Source organism: Acinonyx jubatus, chromosome A1 (genome assembly GCF_027475565.1).
Source record: "Acinonyx jubatus isolate Ajub_Pintada_27869175 chromosome A1, VMU_Ajub_asm_v1.0, whole genome shotgun sequence".
Lineage (NCBI taxonomy): Eukaryota > Metazoa > Chordata > Mammalia > Carnivora > Felidae > Acinonyx > Acinonyx jubatus.
The window spans coordinates 71,514,319-71,533,769 of NC_069380.1; the positions used below are offsets into that span (position 1 = coordinate 71,514,319).

The 19,451-nt window shown below is 37.5% G+C and overlaps 1 protein-coding gene across 6 annotated transcripts in view; it reads right to left on the reverse strand.

The window, feature by feature from the left end:
- Nucleotides 1-19,451, reverse strand: part of FGF14 (fibroblast growth factor 14) — a 612,765-nt gene that overhangs the window by 111,779 nt on the left and 481,535 nt on the right. For all 6 annotated transcript variants that reach the window (XM_053217678.1, XM_027065183.2, XM_053217698.1 and 3 more), the window contains exons 2-3: nt 16,346-16,456; nt 10,289-10,392 (exon numbers count right to left, since the gene is read on the reverse strand). In XM_053217678.1, coding sequence (XP_053073653.1) covers nt 10,289-10,392; nt 16,346-16,456 — 215 coding nt within the window. The remainder of the gene's footprint in view (nt 1-10,288; nt 10,393-16,345; nt 16,457-19,451) is intronic.

Here is a 19,451-nt window from a genome sequence, read left to right on the forward strand (position 1 = left end):
TGAGCTGTCAGCACAGAGCCTGACGTGGGGCTCGAACTCACAAACTGTCAGATCATGACCTGAGCTGAAGTCAGACGCCTAACCGATTGAGCCACCTAGGTGCCCCCCATGTGCTTGCTTTAAAATGTTCAAGTTCAAGTGCTAGCAAGATTTACCAGGAGTCAGGTTTTATTTTCTTGCTCCAAGATTCTCTCATAAGGTGAAGACATTACCATTCACTTTATTAATGCAAATATAACCATGTTAGAGTGCAGACATAGCATATCCAGTTCTGTCTCTGTGGGTCTGTCATGCTCTTTCAGGAAAAGAATGGGTAAATAGTGTTTTTCTGCAATTCTAGCTTGAGAAATAAACAGGCTCCTATATTCTTTGCTGATGCTTAATGTTTTCCAGTGGGGAAAAAGATAAATGACATTCATAATAAATATCATGAATAGGAAGGCACTTGAGGAATAAATTAATAAAATCTACCAGTGACATTTATTCCACCTTAGCAATAATCAGTCAAAAGATACAAATTAAAGACCTCCTACATATCTATCACTATTGAAAGAGTGATAAGAAATGTACAGATACAATCATGGAATCATAGAGTCTGAAAAAAGATAGGAGCCTTAAAATTCACCTCATCAAGATGTATATCCTATCCATTGGATGCTCAGGGGGTTTTTGTTGTTTCTAATTCAGCCCCATCTGATTATCTCTGAAGCTCCAGCACATACAGTGCATTAGCTGTCAGTGGAAGGCATCCGAAAGTGTTTCTTGAATGAGTGAATAAATAAATTCATGATTATAGACATCCCCACCAAGTGCTTGATTCTTCAGCCCATATTTAAGTGCTAAGTAATTATATTGAGTAGAAGTAGTTTTCCATATATTTCTTGCAGACCCTTTTGTAATTAGACATATGTGTTTAATTTTTGTGAGGTAGGTATTATGGGCTTTGTGTAGTTAAGAAATCTGTATAATGATGGGTCCACACGGGATTAACTCGCTCTCTGTACTGGACCTGGAAAAGGAGTTCAAAGGTAGATCAAGCACAGGGACCTGCCGCTCACCTAAGAGGGAGGAGGAAGTCTCTCTAGTCCAGAAATGAGACTTGTGTGGAAAGACCCTGCTTAGAGGGAAAAAAAATGTCTCGGAGGAAATAGGGGTTTAGGAAAAATAAACAATTTATTAAATAAAAATATTTACTTCATTAGTAAATTTTTTTAATCTTAAAAGAGTTCATTTCTGAAGGAACCTAGGTTTGTTGTCTTTAGCAGCCTGCTCTGACAGGATGCCCTTGGCCTGAATTGGCCCTCCAATTCAACAGGTGCCCTGTGGCCCCCAGCTGACTGTCTCAGGCTGATTTCTCCCCTGAGCTTTAGGTGATGAAGACCACTTCTCCTTTTCAGGACTATAAACCAGCTGCCATTGGTTTGAAATTCAGTGTCTTTGTTTCTATTTTCTCAAGTCTCAGCAAAATAACACCTGTCCTTCCACATATTATCTTGATGCTCAAGGACACATTTCTTGTCCTATTCTTCCCCAGATTGAGTGGAGCAATCACAGACAAGGCTTTTCTCTTTGTGTATCCTCACAGGCCAGCTCACCTGGTCAACAGGAAAGGTGAGCACTACTTATGGCCATGTGTTTCTGCTTACTGCAGGGGCCTGAACCAGGCCATGAACTTGTAAACATCATCATCATCATCATCATCATCATCATCATCATCAATGGTAAATATAAAATCATTTCATCTCAATGCCCTGGTTCCTGAGACACTGATGTAGACCCATGTTTATCAAAGTGTGCTCCTTCAGACATCTGCACTAGAAATGCCTGGGATACATATTCAAAATTCTGATTCTGGAGACGCACTGGATTCACTGAATTGGAATCTTTCAGGCTAATGTTCTGGGATCTGGTTATCTGTACTGCTCTCTGAGTAAGTCTTAGGTATCTTATGTTGAGGGTTGTGAACCACTGTGAGAATATCTGAAGGCCTGATATTTCCCTCCCATATCTTTAGCATCATTTTTGTACAGGTTAGGAATTTAACTCAGTTAGTCCTCTGCTTTACTATCCACTGTCCAAAATTGCCTGTACAGATGCTGTATACTTGGGAATTAATTAAAATACATTAGTAAGCTTTCACAAGAAGTGTGTTATTTTATAAAGTTCTTTCTAACATCTAACTTCACTTATGCTGATGTCATTCACCTCATCTCTTCATTTTCTGTCTCACATTTGGGAGGAAAAGGAAAATTATCACCATCCATCATAGAACATTCTTTCTCTATCTGCACGGCATTCTTAAAGACAGACCTGAGACATGATTATTCCAGAATAAAGAAGCTTTGTCATCATCCAGTAGTCAACCAATAAGATTATAACCCACCTGCATATTCCAGGGACAAACCGAACACATCCCAAACTGAATGCAGCAGGTTCGCCACCCAAGTATCCCCCTCCTTCTGGTTTTGTCCGCAATGAGGAATACCACCGAGCACCAGGTTCTAAGCCAGTCCTCCCAGAGCGAGCCCACCCCGATACCCAGACCACCACAGACTTCTTTCCATATCTCCTCAGAAAACACTCCAAATATCTCTCATCCGTTCCAATTCCTTAATCCAGAGGTTGCCAACACCACCATCTCCAGGTCCAGAAACAAAGTCAACATGTGCAGCATCTTCCTTTATAAAATTAAGGAGAAGTTGTCACTGTGGCTAAATAGTAGACTGAAGAATGCATTCCCCGCCCCAGATCGTGTGTGCACTTAATGCTGTCCAAACAGAACAAACATTTGTAGTTTGCAAGCTCTATTTGGTTTCTATCTTTTTTTTATCTCTTTCCCCCCCTGTTCCCCCACCTCCCTGACCCTGGTAACCACTGCTCAAGTCTTATTTAGATTCCACAAGTAACATCATGCAAGCGTTTTCTTTATGTGTCTGGCATATTTTACTTCTCCGTGTTGTTGCAAATGACAGGATCTCCCTTCTTAAGGCTGAGTATTATCCCTCTGTATGTCCTCAGCATCCCTCACCTGGCCTGTTGCAGTGCTTGTCACACCATCACTAGCCTCTTTCCACTAATCCTCACCATCACAGGCATAATCGTGTGGAAGCCAAGTATGGCCACACTGTTTCCTTGCCTAGAGAATAACCAAGCACAGCCAGCATTCTGGAAAGGGGGCTAAGGGAAGGGAAATAGGTAAAAGTGGTCATGGGGCTGGAGCAGACAAGGTATTTTGGGTGTGGTCTGAAAGCCTAGACTAGGCTTCACCAGGGAGGGTCTTGTTTTCTCCACCCCAGAGTGGTGGGAGTCAGGGAGTCCCAGAAAGGTGATGGAGTGAGCACAAGACATGGTCCTCCCTCTCTCCTTTCCTTGTAACATGACTTCCCTGCTTCCTTCCCTTTGCTATCTGCTCCTCTTTCTTTTCTCCACTCTTTCCCTAACGCTGCCTAGTGTATCTCCCCACTGCTGGCTTGTGATCTCCTTTCCATTTTCCTTTTCCCCCTCTTCTTCCTCTTAAGCTACAGTGTCTTCTCTTCCTCAACCCCAGCTCCTGCCTTCACACTCCTTAAAATGGCACTGGAACTTGGATAGCCTAAAAATACATTTAATTCTTTGTATAGCCTACTATCAACCTAACATAGGGTGTTTCGTATCTTTCTTTTGCCCAAAAGGCTGCTTAAAATTAGTTACATGTAGTTACCATTTGCATTTGCTCCTCAATTGCTTTTTCCTTCTGGCAAGTGACCCTAAGTAGAATGACAGCATCCTTGCCTTTGTCATAATCAATTACTCTGTGCATCAGTGTTCAGTGTCGTGGGAATTACATGAGCACTGGAGTGAAATTAACTAATGTGCCATACTTGCTTCCTTGTTACTATAAATTATCTTAGCCAAAATACCAAGAAAGGATAATAGCCATTTTCAAATTGGGCAATATATCCAACTGAGTCATAATGCAACAGGAACCATAGGGAAACTTAATGAAAAAAGAAATATTTTTTAAGCATAGCAAGTAAAGCTTTAAAATATGTGCAAATTTGAAAACTATTATTTAACATTTCATAAAAAGAAATAAAAACACTCTGACCAAAAGTATAATCATGTGAATAAATGTGTGCATAATTTAAGCACAATACCTAATTCCAATGAAACACACAAATATATATGTATATATATATTTATATATACATATATATATATTTATGTATAGTCTCAAAAGGTGTTAGATATTGTTTGTGCAGAAGAACATGCATATCAAGTCAGCGATTGTTTGAAAATCAGAGATATTAATAATCATTTCAAATTTAATACACTTTTTAAAATAAAGAAACTGGCCCATTCAGAGAGATCAACACTGAAGGATGAAAGGTGGAAACACTTCCATTCTGAAAAGGGCATCTCTGTGTATCCTGATGAACTTAGACTCCTGCTTGGTTTAGTTTTGCCTCCCTACTCCCAGGGGGCAGAGTATGAAAGGCTGGTCCCCAAGGTGAGCAGTTTTCAGATGCTACTGAGGCCCTTGGTTTACGGACAAAGGATATTGATGGCCATTGATGGTAGATGTAGCTCAGACTACTTGATTAACCCCCTGCCTAGAGCCTAAATTAAAAAAAAAAAAAAGCCAGGAGGCAGGGACAAAGTACCTTAGCAACACTGGGATATGTAGTGAGCCATTTTCTGAGAACAGATGTCCATAGATGCTAGAGACAGGATGGGTATCAAGGATGGCCAAAAAACTCACACAACACCCCAAAGCATAGAAATATGGGTGAATGATTGTGTGTACCGTATATGAGTAACTCTCAGGAAAGAATAGAGAAGCTGGAGGGAAACTGGGCACCACACTGTGAAAAAACAAGTCAGTTCCATTTCTAAACCCCAAACCTGAGTGATGAACAGAAGAACAATGTCAAGAGGAAAATAACGTTGTTCCATCCAATTTTATGAGAGCGATGGACTCTGCAGGAAGATGTATGATTGATGGGAAATGAGGCAGGGACTCTGAGGCTTTCCTGTCTGGGATGCTTTGGGACATTGAAGCAACACAAATCACCATATGTAAGAGACGCCTGCTGGCACAGAGGTAGGGAAGCAAAACCATCTTCTCAGAAGAGGCTCATGAAAATCTTTCTGAAGGATGGGAGTACAATATTAGAAAACTACCTCATGTATAATAGATAAGATTTTGAGGTCCTTAAAACATGTTTTTGCAGAATATATGGCGTTTACCTTATTTTCCTGAATTAAGGACCATTTCATACCCCCTTCTTCCACATTCATTGTCTATCGATAGTTGGGTTGCTAATTTAGTGAAGAAGAGGACAGAACTGCTTCACATTTCTGCAAACTTCAAATTAGAGGCAAAGGAAGTTAGGAAAACCAAATATTTTATTGTACTCAGTGTCGGGCTCTGCACCTAGGTACCTGCCTACCAACTCTACTCTTACTACCTTAACCTAAATCTACCATCATCTCCCCCACCAGCCATTTCAAAAATAACTGCTATATGGTTGTTGATGGTTGAGCTACCAGCTTTTGACTCACCCACTAGTGGGTGGACGGGGGATCCTTATTAATATAGATTCCTGGGACTCCTACTAAACCCACTGAATTGAAACATTGGGAGTCTGACCCAAAGAATCTACCTTTTCTCCCTCTTTCCAGGTGATTCTTATGAGCCCAAATATTTACAAATCACAGTAGCAGTGTTACTTTTTTTGATTCATTTAACAAATCTACATGAAAAAGGATTGTCTTCCTCTCCAGTTGTATCACTTGGTTAAGAAACTCAGAGCAAATATTAATCTCAGGAGAGCCCCAGGGCTTACTGCCTCCCCAGATGCCTGCATTTGGGTAACAGAAATATTTATATCACCCTTTGGAATATGATATTCTCATAAATGTCAGCCTGTGATAAGATAGCAATAATGAGTCTTTATACATTTTATGTATGTTACTTATGTCATCATTCAGAAAAATCAAACAGACTAAAACCAGAATTTTAAAACCCCCAAATTAACTTAGGTATCCAGGGAAACATTTTAATTGTATAGATGAGAAGACTGAGAGGCAAAGACTGGGGCATGAATGACAACATGGGCCTTGGCTGGATCCGGGGTCCAGGTGTCCTGAGAAAGCCCATGGTTCTACTCACCATCAGTGTCTTTTCCTTCCTCCCCCCTCCCCTTTTTCCTCTTCTCATATCAGAAACACATTCTGACTTCCACTCTTCTCTATCTGTGCCCCAATGATGAACAATCCTTTCCTTCATTCTGAGTTCTTCAGTATTCAGAATTTACCTTCAAACCATGTCTCTCTACAGAGGATTTTCTTAGTCTTTTAAAGCTACAGATTGCTTGAAAAAAAATTGTTCCTCATGGTGCTATAGACAGTTTATAGTTGTTCAAAATACATGTATTTCCCAAAATCATATTAAACTAATTCTTTAATGTAAATATTCCCTTGTCAGTTTCTGTTCTACCATTTTGCAGCTTGTCTTCTACCTTTGAGAAAATTGTTCACATCTGACATTAAATCTCTTGATATACATCTCTTGATATACAACATATTATAATCATCATGACCACAAAAGAGACGACTATTGTCATATAAAAGGAAAGATTCCACAGGGAACATGTGCCTTCAGCATCAGAAATGTGTTTATTTTCATTTAGTACTTTTTTTTTGTCCCACCTCCCCCACCGGAGGTGAAATTATCTGACAAATTGAATATCTTTATTTGGATGGCGGGGGCTTATGAGAGTTACTTCCTGAAATGCAAATAGAGAAATATGCATCTCAAATCAAAACTCTAATGTGATTTTCATTCAACAGAATTTATTTTGAATGATCTGTGTGTTTTATTGCCTAGCTTCTAAATCTATGGATCCTCAGTAAAATTGGTCCCATATTGGGCACTAGTTTTCACTGTGCAAACATTAAGTTGATCTTTTTAAAGTGGGCACAAGTTTAAAACAGATTCTTTCATTTCCAAGACTTTAATCTTTATTACTTTTTTCTTTAAACCTGAGGTTGACTGGAGTTTTCCTTTTAAAGCATTTACTCAACTTAACTTCAAAACCTCTTAGCTGAGTTAGCCATGTGTGGCATGGCTTTTTAAAAAACTTTTTTTAATGTTTATTTTTGAAAGAGAGACAGAGACAGAGTGTGAGTGGGGGAGGGTCAGAGAGAGAGGGAGACACAGAATCTGAAGCAGGCTCCAGACTCCAAGCTGTCAGCACAGAACTGGATTCGGGGCTCGAACCCATGGACCATGAGATCATGACCAACTGGGGCTGAAGTTGGAGGCTTACCTGACTGAGCCAACCAGGCGCCCCTGGTATAGTTTTTTTTTTTTAATTTAAATTTCAAAAGTTACATGTAATAAATTTTAAGAATATTAAATGCTTAGTACATAATATCAACTTTTTCCCAGAGAGATGCAATTTTCTATGATTTCTTTTTTAAGTTTGAGAATCTCCAAAGGAAAAGGATCATGTTTCAAATTACACTTCTTAATAATTGAAATGAAATCTGTTCCCTAGGTAGCAAATCCCTAAAGGTTTTCCTTACATCATCATGTGTTTATAACTTCTTGTTAGATAGAATAGGTGCCAGACCATATGATGAAAAATGTCTGGCACATAGAAGCATTATAGTGAAACAGTTAAAATGTAAGCTAATGAGTCAGACTATTAATGCTCAAATCCTGTCTTCTCTATTTACTACCTGGGTGACTGCACAGATTCTTAAACTCTCTGTGCATCAGTATCACCATTTTAAAAGCATTTGCTCAATAGGATTAGATGAGGTAATACTGGCCAGTGCTTAGAACAGTGTTGGGCAGAGTTTACTATATAAATACTAGCCATTATTATTACTATAGAAGTAGATCTATTGTTATTATATAGTATAGCAATTGTTATATTGTGTTGTGCTATATTATTAACCTAGTGATTACTCACTACTTATGAAATAGATGACTATGGAAATATATTCTTTTAATATTTTTGAATATTTATTTTTGAGAAAGAGAGAGACAGAGTGCGAGCAGGGGAGGGACAGAAAGAGAGGGATATACAGAATCCAAAGCAGGCTCCAGGCTCCGAGCTGTCAGCACAGGGCCCGACGCAGGGCTCGAACTCACAAACCATGAGATAACGACCTGAGTCAAAGCCAGCCGCCCACTGACTGAGCCACCCATGTGCCCTGGAAATATATTCTTTTTACTGAAATATTTTAAGTTCACATTTCATTACATTGAAATAAATAGCACTTTAACTATGGAGTAATAGTAAAGATTGGAAGTTGCATTTGATTTGCATTGGAGTCCTTTTCCTGAAAGACGGCTGAGGATTATAAGGGCCTGGCCTATGCAGTGGGGATCTCACAGGTGGGGGATGGACAGATAGAATATCTTTTACCAGATCCTGGATTCAAAGCAAAGAGTCAAGATAGGAAGAGAAGAAAGGCAACATCTGTAAGTCAAGAATCAAGGCACCAAAAGGAAGGCACAGATGCCAAGGAACTGGAGAACCAGGGACATTGAGAACAGAAAATAACGGGTCAACAATAAACCTGAAGTTGTCACTGAAACAGATTGGGGCAGATGCTGTCACCCATAGCTAGCCTTATGAGACCTGATTCCTGGGCAGGAGGCCGTATGGACCAGCCATTAGTCCCTTCATCACTTCTATTACTGCTGCACTGCTTTCCACCAAACACAACCTGAACTTGCATTTTCGGCAAAGACACACACTCAAGATGATATTCGTTACCTTAAAAAATGGTATTCGTGTGCAACTTCATCACAAAAGAAATAGAAAGCACCTCCCTCAGTAGCAAAAAAATAAAATAAACATTCACGTGTCCCTCTGACATCAACACATGTATCAGAGCACAACAAACAACATGATAAAATCATCAACAGAAACAGAGACCTATAAGTTATGGCAGATACTGCAACTAATAATTTTTAGGTATGTCAAAGATTACCTGGGGGGAAAGAAAGAAACAAAAATAACAGAACACATGTCAAATTCATAAAATTGACTTGTATCTGAAAGAAGGCATCTCCAGAAAGTGATCTTTATCTGAATCATACTTCTCTGAAAGGGGAGGATAGGGAATTCTAGCTTGATCTTGCTCTCAGTCTGTTGAATATTCATTTTGGGCAACAGAACGCAATTTACATCATGTGAGGCCCAGGTCTGTGTGCAGGAACACCCTTTAGGGAACTCAGATGAAGCTTCTAAAATAACAAGAACATTTTCCAGTTCACCGCAGAGGGAATCCGCAGCTCGAATTTCATTTTCTTTGACAGGTTTTTCCAGATTTGCTCAAGAAAATGCCCCAGAGAATGATTCTGCTTAAGTTTTACGTGCGTGTGTGTGTGTGTGTGTGTGTGTGTGCGCGTGCGGGCGTGTGCGTGGGTAATGTCTGTATACATGTTTACATGTAGTTTTTTGATGATAATATTTAGCAATAACAGAGTTTTAAAGAATTTAAATGAACATGACATGCAAACCCAAATAAGAGCATTTTTCTTTGAGGTACCATGAATTTAACCTGTCAACTTTTGCTCAAAGGAGAAAAGAAATACTTTCATCTAAGTCTCTATTGTTTGGTCCTATGGCAGAAATTAATTCTGACTCCACTATAATGTATGGATACAGTACATCTGAATGAGACTTATGTGTAAATAATAAATATTGCAGAAGAAGTCATATGGCTAAAAAGGTGCTCAACTTCTAGGATACGTTAACACAAAACAGAAAGACTTGCTTAGATTTAAATTCGATACATGTTTTATAAGTATTTTTGCCTGCAAAACATTGACACAATTTGAATTCCTGGTTTCAAAAGTCTACTCTTTTTAAATTTTATTTTTTAGAATTCATAATAATTCTGTTTCTCTTTATAAAATAATCTTTTACAGGAAACTCTCTAAGACAAGTACATTTCTAAATAGAAATAAAAGATTATATTAACCTCAACCCTTTCAAAATTATTCAATTTTCTACAAACTAGCTCATTTTTTAAATACGCAAACGCACAATTTTAAGAGGTAATATTACTCTTCCACTTGACATATATACTGATATTATCAGACAGTGATGAATAATAAAGAAACAGCCCTTACAGCACTGTAGTAAAGATCAAATATTAAAGCAAAGATGGCAGAGTCAATAGACACAGATCCTTCTCATTTTTGTTGTTGCTACTACCGTTTTGGTTTTTTTTTTGCAAACATTGAATGAATGGCCAACACCTTTGGCATGTTACTTACTGATGGGTAGAGGTAACCTTCTCCATTCATGGCTATATACAATCCTGTCTTCACTCCCTGGATGGCAACAACGCGCAGTCCCACTGGTATGAGGTTGAACAGTGCTGTAAAGATAAACATGGCCTGTCACAAATGGGCAGGGGAAGCAAAGCTTTGCCATCACTTTCCTGTCTTTCATTTCTTTTATTGAAAAAAAAATAATCTATGTTACAACCTTCTGAGAAGTTCCAATTAATTAAATTTATTTCTCTTTCTAATGAAGACGTATCTTCAATGTATAAAATCAGCCCTTGAGCTTCAACGTATAGATATCAGCAGTCCACCTATAGCATTGCAAAGAATTGGTGGACCAATACACAGACTCAAGCCTGTAATCATGATTCCAGTATCACAGTCTCTGACATAGTTTGATGCCAAAAGAAATCAGCTGTGAAGATTCTCAAAGAGTGGAATCAAAAAGTCCAAGTTGAATGCTTAGTCTGGTCTTTCAAGCGGAAAGCATGTTTTATCACTGCAGTGTAGGACAGGCTAGAAGTTTAAAAGGTAATTTCAAAACTAAATTAGTCTTGCTGAACCAACATGAGATGCCAGCAGAGCCCAGAAAAGGTGTGTACCTGTCAATGTGCTCAATTTAGAAAGAACGAATCATACTGAACGGCATGCACATTTTAAAGAGAGACATTTTTTTTTTACTAATATCTCATAAAACTGTGAGTGATAACTAAAATAAAAGAGGGGAAAGTGTTCAATTTTACCCATCTGTGAGATAAAAACTCATTTATGTTTCCATGTATCATTTCTTCCCTTATTGACCAGTAAAGTATTTTTCTATTATTTTACATAGTACAGATAGCAATGTTATCACTGAGTTTTAAAAAAAAGTCTTAACATTCCTTTAACACATTGTCATCCTGGGGTTACAGGTTGACTCTTTTGTGGGTATTCTAGCATCATCCTCAGTATTAACTGCTTCATGATTTGGGGGACCTTAACGTAAATACATTTTTAAGAGAGCTATTAATTATCCACAGTGCGGTTATCTGCTCCCACTCAAGGTCTTAATTCAAGAGTAGTTCCAACTAACTGGATCAGGCCAGAACAGGCAACGGCAACCCTGAAATGTTGAAGTAAACATGTAAACAAAATACCTGAGGCTTAGGTTCTCAAATATATTCCACAAAAGACAAATAATTTGAAAAGTGTGGGTAATTTTGGCTTCAATCTATGGGTCTACTCAGTATATAATTAAAAATGTACTTTATAAATCAATTTCTATTTAATTCTGAGGCATCACATTTTTTCTCTGAAGGGTGGGGGAAATTTATACCTTCTTTTCCAAGTATTACATGTTACTGATCCCAAGATGTCAAGATGCCTGTGATGAAAGGAACATAGCAGGCCATGGTCATAGATAATCATCCCTAAAGGAATACTCAGGGGCAAAATGATTAAGTGGATACTAGCTTTCATGATTCAAGCTATCTTTGGACTCTTTTCCATAGGATTCTAGAGGCTTATGTTATAAAAGAATGAGGCTTATGCTTGCTCACTTCTATTACTTAATAGTAAACATGAGTGGGAGTCATTGAACAGTACATGGTACTTGTGTCATTGTAACTCAGTATTTCTTCTTTGTGGGACAGGACTATTGGCTAATTTCACTCTTAGCCAGAACACCTAACCTCTCCTATTTCCCTTATATTTTGAAAGGATGGGTACCATAGAACAATTCCTGATTTAGGTGTAAAAGTTCTGAAGAAAAAAAACATAGTCGGATGCCTGTCCTTGAAAACTATTCTAACTTAACCCATTCAAACTTAATCATTCTAATCTTTATACACTCCTAATGGTATTTGTAGGTGCCATATATTTGATAGAGGCCAGATGGTATAATTCTAGAAAGTAAGTACATCATGAACTCATCAAAATAATATGGTATAGGAAAGAGAAAAATTATAGATGATAGCCTAAAATGACCTTACCAAAAAATAGGTATTTCCCTAGGATTTTGGTTGGGACCTGAATTCCAAAATGTCAGTTATTATCATTTACAGAAAGACAAATCAAAGTTAATCCATGTAACCACTGTCATGTGGAAGCCCATTCAGAGCTGATCATGATGAATCCATGGTACTAATTAAAACTACAGATACCCATGTTAATTGAGACATCATTATATTTTCCATTCCTTTTGTATTTTATATAATTATAAAGCAATGTCACAAAGCCTAGGGGAGTTCAGAATAATAAGATGTTCATGCTACCCTATTTATTCTGTGGAACACTCTAGTTTTCCGTACAGTAGTGATTTTCAACTCCGGCTATACTTTAAAATTAGCTGTATTCATAAAGCAGGATATCCATGCCCAACCACAGACTAATTAAATTAAATAAGAATCTCTGGAAGTGGGTTTAGGGTTTAGGGCATAAGGAAATTTTTTAAAAAGCTCCTCAAATGACGCTAAAGTACAGCCAAGATGGGAACAGCCATCCCAAGGCCTGTAGCATGGTGGTAGCTGTGAGTGATGGGCAATTTTTACACATCAAATTATCAGGTCGGGAATTTCTAAGATGAGAGGGGTGCTTGTAGCATTTATTAAATCTGGTGATGGGAGCAATTAAGTTTAAGAGCACAGGAAAACCTCAGGACATCCCCAAAAGCAAACTAGGGGAAAAGAAAACTACACCCTAATCAAATGCCATAGTTCATGGTAAGGCTAATGTTTAGTAGATAGATGGGCAGCTCTAAGAATTTTAAATGAATATACCCTGAAAATGAGTGTGTGATGAAGTAACCTGTGTACTCATTTCTTTCTGTGAAAGATCTCTCCAGGGCACATAGATGCCAATAGTAAGCAGTCAAGTTGCTACAGTATCTTCTCTATTAGGACCAATCACCCATCATCAATCACTGTCATGCCACTTTCCTTCCCGGAGATTTCTAGATCTCGGGCTGGAAAACCCGGGGAGGATGTTAGGATCAGGCTCACCTGTCTGCTGGCCTTTCTCTCTCTTCTCAACTCACCTAAAAATCTTGACAGAGGCAGCTTAGTAGGGTCGTTCTGACTGTACCTAGTTCTAAATAAGCTCATGTTCAGTTGTGGGGATATGTGTCCAACTCAAATCATGAAGATTTGAAGGCTCAAGCCTCAGTTTTGTCATATAGTAACTTTCAAGGTGGCAGCATGGTGACCTTTAGATTATTTCTCCTTATTTTTCCTACTTACAGATTACTAGTCTTTGGTTTGGATTCAGAGGATTATCAAAAATCTGGAATGCATTTGTGAATTCTTACATCACACCCTTCGTCAAACCAAAACGGCAGTGCTGCCAGGACCCGCCTGCCAGCATCTCTAGTGCTCACCCTCATGTTTATAGAATACTTTTCATGGCTTATGATTTTCTGAAGATTCATAAGACTACTGTAATGAACCAGAGAAAAGAAAATAATCTTAAAATTCCATCTAAAAAAATGTGCTTTTCAACTACAAAAGTGATGACACACAAAAGTAGAGTGAATCAGTAATTCCCACGGCTTTTATAAAACTACCGCAGTCCTGCCATGTTTTATTAAGTTTTATGGTCGTATAATTTTTAATGGCCTTTTGAGGAGAGAACCTGTATCTCACCCTGTTTCTCTCTATTCTGCTATGTTTTGGAAAATGTTGAAATGGTAACAAAACTAACCCAACTGGCGAAAAGGGCACATAAAATGGAACAGAAGGTGTGGGACAGCTCTTTGCACAGGAATGCAAGCCCCTTGAGTGTGGGCACTAGAACTTGGTTCTGTGGCTTCTCTACAGGAGATCCTGTCCCCTCTTTATTGTTTAAATTGTTCCTCGACAGTATTAGGGGGGTTAGAGAGGACTGCAAGTGCTGCCAGACTCTTGTTCCTTCAAGTGTGGTTACACAGTAGGAGAAAACAAGCCCCACACATTTAGAGAACAGAAGGTTGTGTGTCTTTTGGTGTCTAGTCTCAGATTTCCAGTTTGGTGTTTAATACTGTTTGCGTAACCAGATACAATTGTGTGTGTGTGTGTGTGTGTGTGTGCAGATAATGTATAAATCTGCACTTTCACAGTTTAGAAAATATTGTGCTCCTTATTCAATTCTGAAGCAATATGCTTTTAAAAGATAGTGTCTACCTAACACACCTTAATTTGATATTGATTCCCATCGTTAAAAATAACCAACTTGTTTGGCATTACAAAAACCAAAGAAGAAGGTAGGGGAAAAATGCATAAAACCTGTGAAGAGAATTATTTTTCTGAGAAACTAAGCAGCATTTTCATATAGCTATGGTTTATTTCCTTTCTTAAAAACTTTGGCATAAGGGATGGCCTCAAACTCTAAGTCAGAATGTCATAGTTTTTGCAGTAATCAGAGTTATGGAAAACTATTCCTCATGCTCCACTGGATTTTGGTCAAAGGAAATCAGAAAACATTGAAGACATCAGAACTTAACAAATCTTGAGAGTCCATGACTCCCACAAGTATAAGACATAAGAAAAAGAGAATGCCTTTTGTCAAAGAATGGGTAAGGAGATAAAGATAAGGAGAAGAAAATGAACAGACACACATTTATTAGTTTGAACCAGAAGAAACTGGCATCTTTCATAGGTCAAAGATGGTCAAGTCCTTACCATTTTAAAAAGTTCAATCCAATATCAAAATCCCAACAAGTAAAAATGGTTGACATCAGTCTTAAGAATAAAAATGTTTTCTCTTTCTTCCTTGTGTTTGAATTGCTTTACCTTCTTTTTTCTCTAAATCAAAGAAGGAAATAAACCACTTGACAAAAAAAATCAATGAACAAATACAATAGGGAAAAGTTTAAAAGGACAAAAGGACAACATAATAGACACAAAGAGAGAAAAAGATTAGAGATTGAAAAGGAAGAAAATGCAGATAAACAGAACATTTTTAGGTTGAAAAAAAATTTAAATGATGCAAGGTCCAAATTCTAAAAGGTAAACACAATGGCTAGAAAAATATTGACACTTCACATAGTGACATCAAATGCAAAAACAATCTGCTTTATATTATTAGATGATCTTGGGGCTACTAAAAATTGGATTACTAGAACTTAAAACAGAAAGTGCCTATAATTTGGTTATATGTATTCAAATCCTCCCTTCTTCTCATGGAATGATGTTCTATAAATGAAGGGCTAATGTTAAATGGAGGTAAAGATTCATATGCACTCCTGATCCACTGTTAATATGTGAATAAATATTTCCAATAAAATCAGTTTTTGCTTTTCATTCATTCTCCCGAGCATTGGAAAGGGTCTATTTTAAAACTGATGTGCCAAATTAAAAGGACTTCTATGCCAGAATAAACAGAAAATGGGAAGGGAAAACACAGACAATTGAGTAAGAAGAGACACCAGAATGAAAACACAAAGAAGAATTATATATTAAAAAATAGTAAAGTGAAGGCAGATACTAATACAATGGAGGGTCAATGGCTTTTCAACTAAAGAAAAATCATCACAGACCCAAATATATAATGTAACCATTTTGTACAATGTATTTAAAGGTACAGAACTTTCGCATCCTCTCTACAAAAAAGATACTATCTTTTCTGGTTGAATGCAAAGAATTTGAAAAATTCCATTTCCATTATTTGAAACAACTAATCCTTACAGCTCTTGAATTTCCACAATTATCATTAAAAAGCTACAAGCCTGATAAAAACAGTATTTCCAAAGTAAACATGGATTCGACTTTCATCTGGATGCACTGGTGTCCTTATTTCACTTTTAGGATAATGAAGATTAAAAGTAACAATAATGCTGGATGTAACAATCATTTTGAAAAAAAGAGAAAGAGAGAAAATAACCTCTAATTATCTTAAAATGATAGCTTTCTTTTGTTGCTGTTAATGTTTTCATCCATGTGGTCCAAGTACAATGGTAAATGGCATTCTAGTGTGTAACATTTGTAAAAATGAACCAACACAACAAGTATTTGTAAATGTATTTTAAGAAGTCATTTAAGCAGCAGCGTAGCTTCTACCAACTGTGTTAATGGGTGGCCTGAGGTTGTCACTTACTAGAATTAGTGCTGTCATCCTTGGTTCCATCGAGAGCTCCATCGGGATGCATTTGCAAGTAGTAGCCTTGCCTGCAATATAACCTGGTCACTATACCCTTGAGCTGGGGATCTGAAAGGCAAACATAGTTATCATAAGCCTCACAATGTGTCAGAATAGAGTTTCTTTTTTTCTTTTTCTGATTCTTTCTTTCTTTTTCAGAAGAGGGCATTGGATAGAAGTAGCACCTTTCACTCTCTATCTCCCAGATTCCTCTGTCTGAATCAAACTTAGAGCATATTGATCAGTAAAGGTGAGGAAAAAGCAGTCATACGTTGCATGTGTCAGCAGCAGAAAATAGGTCCTTTTATGAAACTAATGTGTGGATTTAAATTATTAATTAACACAGTTGAGCTACTTAATAATCTATTCGTTTAATTATTAGCTAAGTCCTAAACTAATTAGTCTAATAGTCTAATATCATTCAGGATGGTAGTACAAGAGTTGTGCAAACTTCTGCTTCTAAGAAACCTTATTAAAGGCTTTTTAATGGATTTTTCTTTTTAATTAATTTGACAAGTAATCCCAAAAGGTGAAAAACCTATAATAAAAAAAATCATACTAACATTTTGATATGCATTCTTAGAAAAAGCCCCATTATGGAGAATGCCTGTTTGATGTCTAAAGGGTCAGCCTGACTGGCATGGAAGCATCTAGTACTCATGCATGACCCATAGAAAAATGGGAGAGTCGATTTCTGAGCTCAGGGTGAGGCACCATAACAAACCTATGCTGTCAGGTCAGCTCTGTGGCCATAATCTGGACGAATTAGACAGTTTACACACACTTATAACTAAAAAATAGAGTGAAATTATATAACGTGGATTTTGATTCTTAGCCAAAAGGGCCAAGGATAGAGGACAGTGGAAGTTTATTAAAGCAAAACGGGAAATCATATGGTAACAGACTTCTCATTTGATGATTCATTGAAAAGAAAACCATTCAAGTGACCCAGGCTTCACAAAGAGCCAGCTGTACCTTTGAAAATAAATATTTACATGTGGCTTTTCAAAGGCCATCCTTGTTTTATGACTAGATATGATGTTGGACATCATATTCATCACCATGGCAACTGGCAACTCTCCACAATCGCTGAATGGGACATGCAAATCCGATCATGCTATCAAACAGTAGAATGGCACAGAACAATGAAGGCTACCATCTTGTAATTGACAGAAAATTTGTGGATTTTCCAACAGGTGAACACAAACAAAAAAACACACATGTCAAAAAAAAAAAAGTCTCTTCCAAACCTGAGTACCCTTAGTCTTTTGTTTAGTCCTCAAGAAACTAAAGACAATGTCAATATATATTATTATGGACACATAATATAACTAATAATTTGAGAAATGACTTTTTGGTACTTAGATTTTCTTCAAAGATCATATGATAGTGAATAAAATCTGGGGGGAATACTGCATGAACACCACAGCGTCACATCAGTGTAACTAAATATAATAGATGCTTCTAGAAGACTAGGATTAAAAAACAATCTAAGTGATTATTGGGATTGTGTGACATATGTTCCTTATTCTGTAGTATATACCTTTAAAAATCACACAATTCTAAGAAGTGCATTAGTGGGAAAAATTACTCTTGCACCTTAGTCTGCCATTCGCTCAGTAAAATTTGACTGGGTTATTGACTCTCTACATATTGAGGACTTCTTTTCTTATTTATGCTGCATTGTATTTATGCTCATCACTGCAAATAAATGGCATGGAAAATAAGAGAACAAAGGTAAAAAGTCAGGTTTTTAATTGCCATGAGGACATACAAGGAATTTCAGAGATTGATAATCCTCTGTAAAAGCTTTATGTTTTGAATCACTTAGTGTTAATAATTCTACATTTTAGCTACTACTTGAATTAAGTAGGTCAGGCAAGGCAGTAAAAGACACATAACCCCCACAAGCTCCCTCACACTTAAAGAGAACACTTCTTCCTCTTCTTTTTTTGTTGCTTTTCCTATTATCAAAAAGACAAGAGATAACAAGTATTGGTGAGAATGTGGAGAAAGTGGAATCCTTGTGTACTGTTGGTGGGAATACAAACTGATGCAGCCACTGTGGAATACAGTATGGAGGTTCCTTAAAAAATTAAAAATTAAACAACCAATCCGCTTGATACCGCAATCCCACTTCTGGGTACACAGCCACAGGAAATGAAATCGGGGTCTCAAAGAGATCTACAGCTCCATGTCCACTACAGCATTATTCACAATAGCCAAGATATGGAAACAACCTAAGTGTGCATCAGCAAGTGAATGGATAAAGAAAATGTGGTATATGTGCACAACAGATTATTATTCAGCCTTTAAAAAGAAGGAAATTGTGCCATTTGTGACAACATGGATGGGACTGGAGGACATAAGTCTGAGCAAAGTGTGAGCAAAGAACGAAACCATAGTTTTGAGTTCTCACTCAATTTCAAAGAAACGAAACAAAATTGATTTCTATGCATCTAGTCTCACATTATTTGATGTTCTCTTTTTGAGGAACCATAATAACACTGACTGTGCTCTTCCCAGGCGCCAGGCACTGTGGTAAGTACATTACAGGATTAACTCATTGAACAAACCACAACTTACTTATTAGAAAGCCCACTTTGAAGATGAGAAGGTGGAGTCAGAATGATGGAGTAATTGACAAAGAACACAAAACTGACAAGTGCTCCACTGGGGTTTGAACATGATCTACATTTTAACCACTAAACTGTGTGGCCTCTGGAAGTTGAACAATTGGCCCGAACCATCTTAAGAATCTAAACTAAAATGCAAACCAATCTTGTTTTCTTTTTTTTAAACTAGATTTTAAAGATTAACCACAGCTGTATATAAACCCAAACCCTGCATACCTAGGGCCAAATCAGTGATTAGAACAATCACATGAAGTTAGAAAGAATCAAAGTGCTTGAAAATCTCTTCTATGATCCACCCCACTTTGCCATTGGCCACATTCCCAATAAATTTCCACTCATGAAACCCTCACCAAAGTTGCAGATTTAACACTGTAGGTTTAAACTCATCTGTGTCATTCTCCCTCCTCCACCAACTCCAGTTGGAAGGT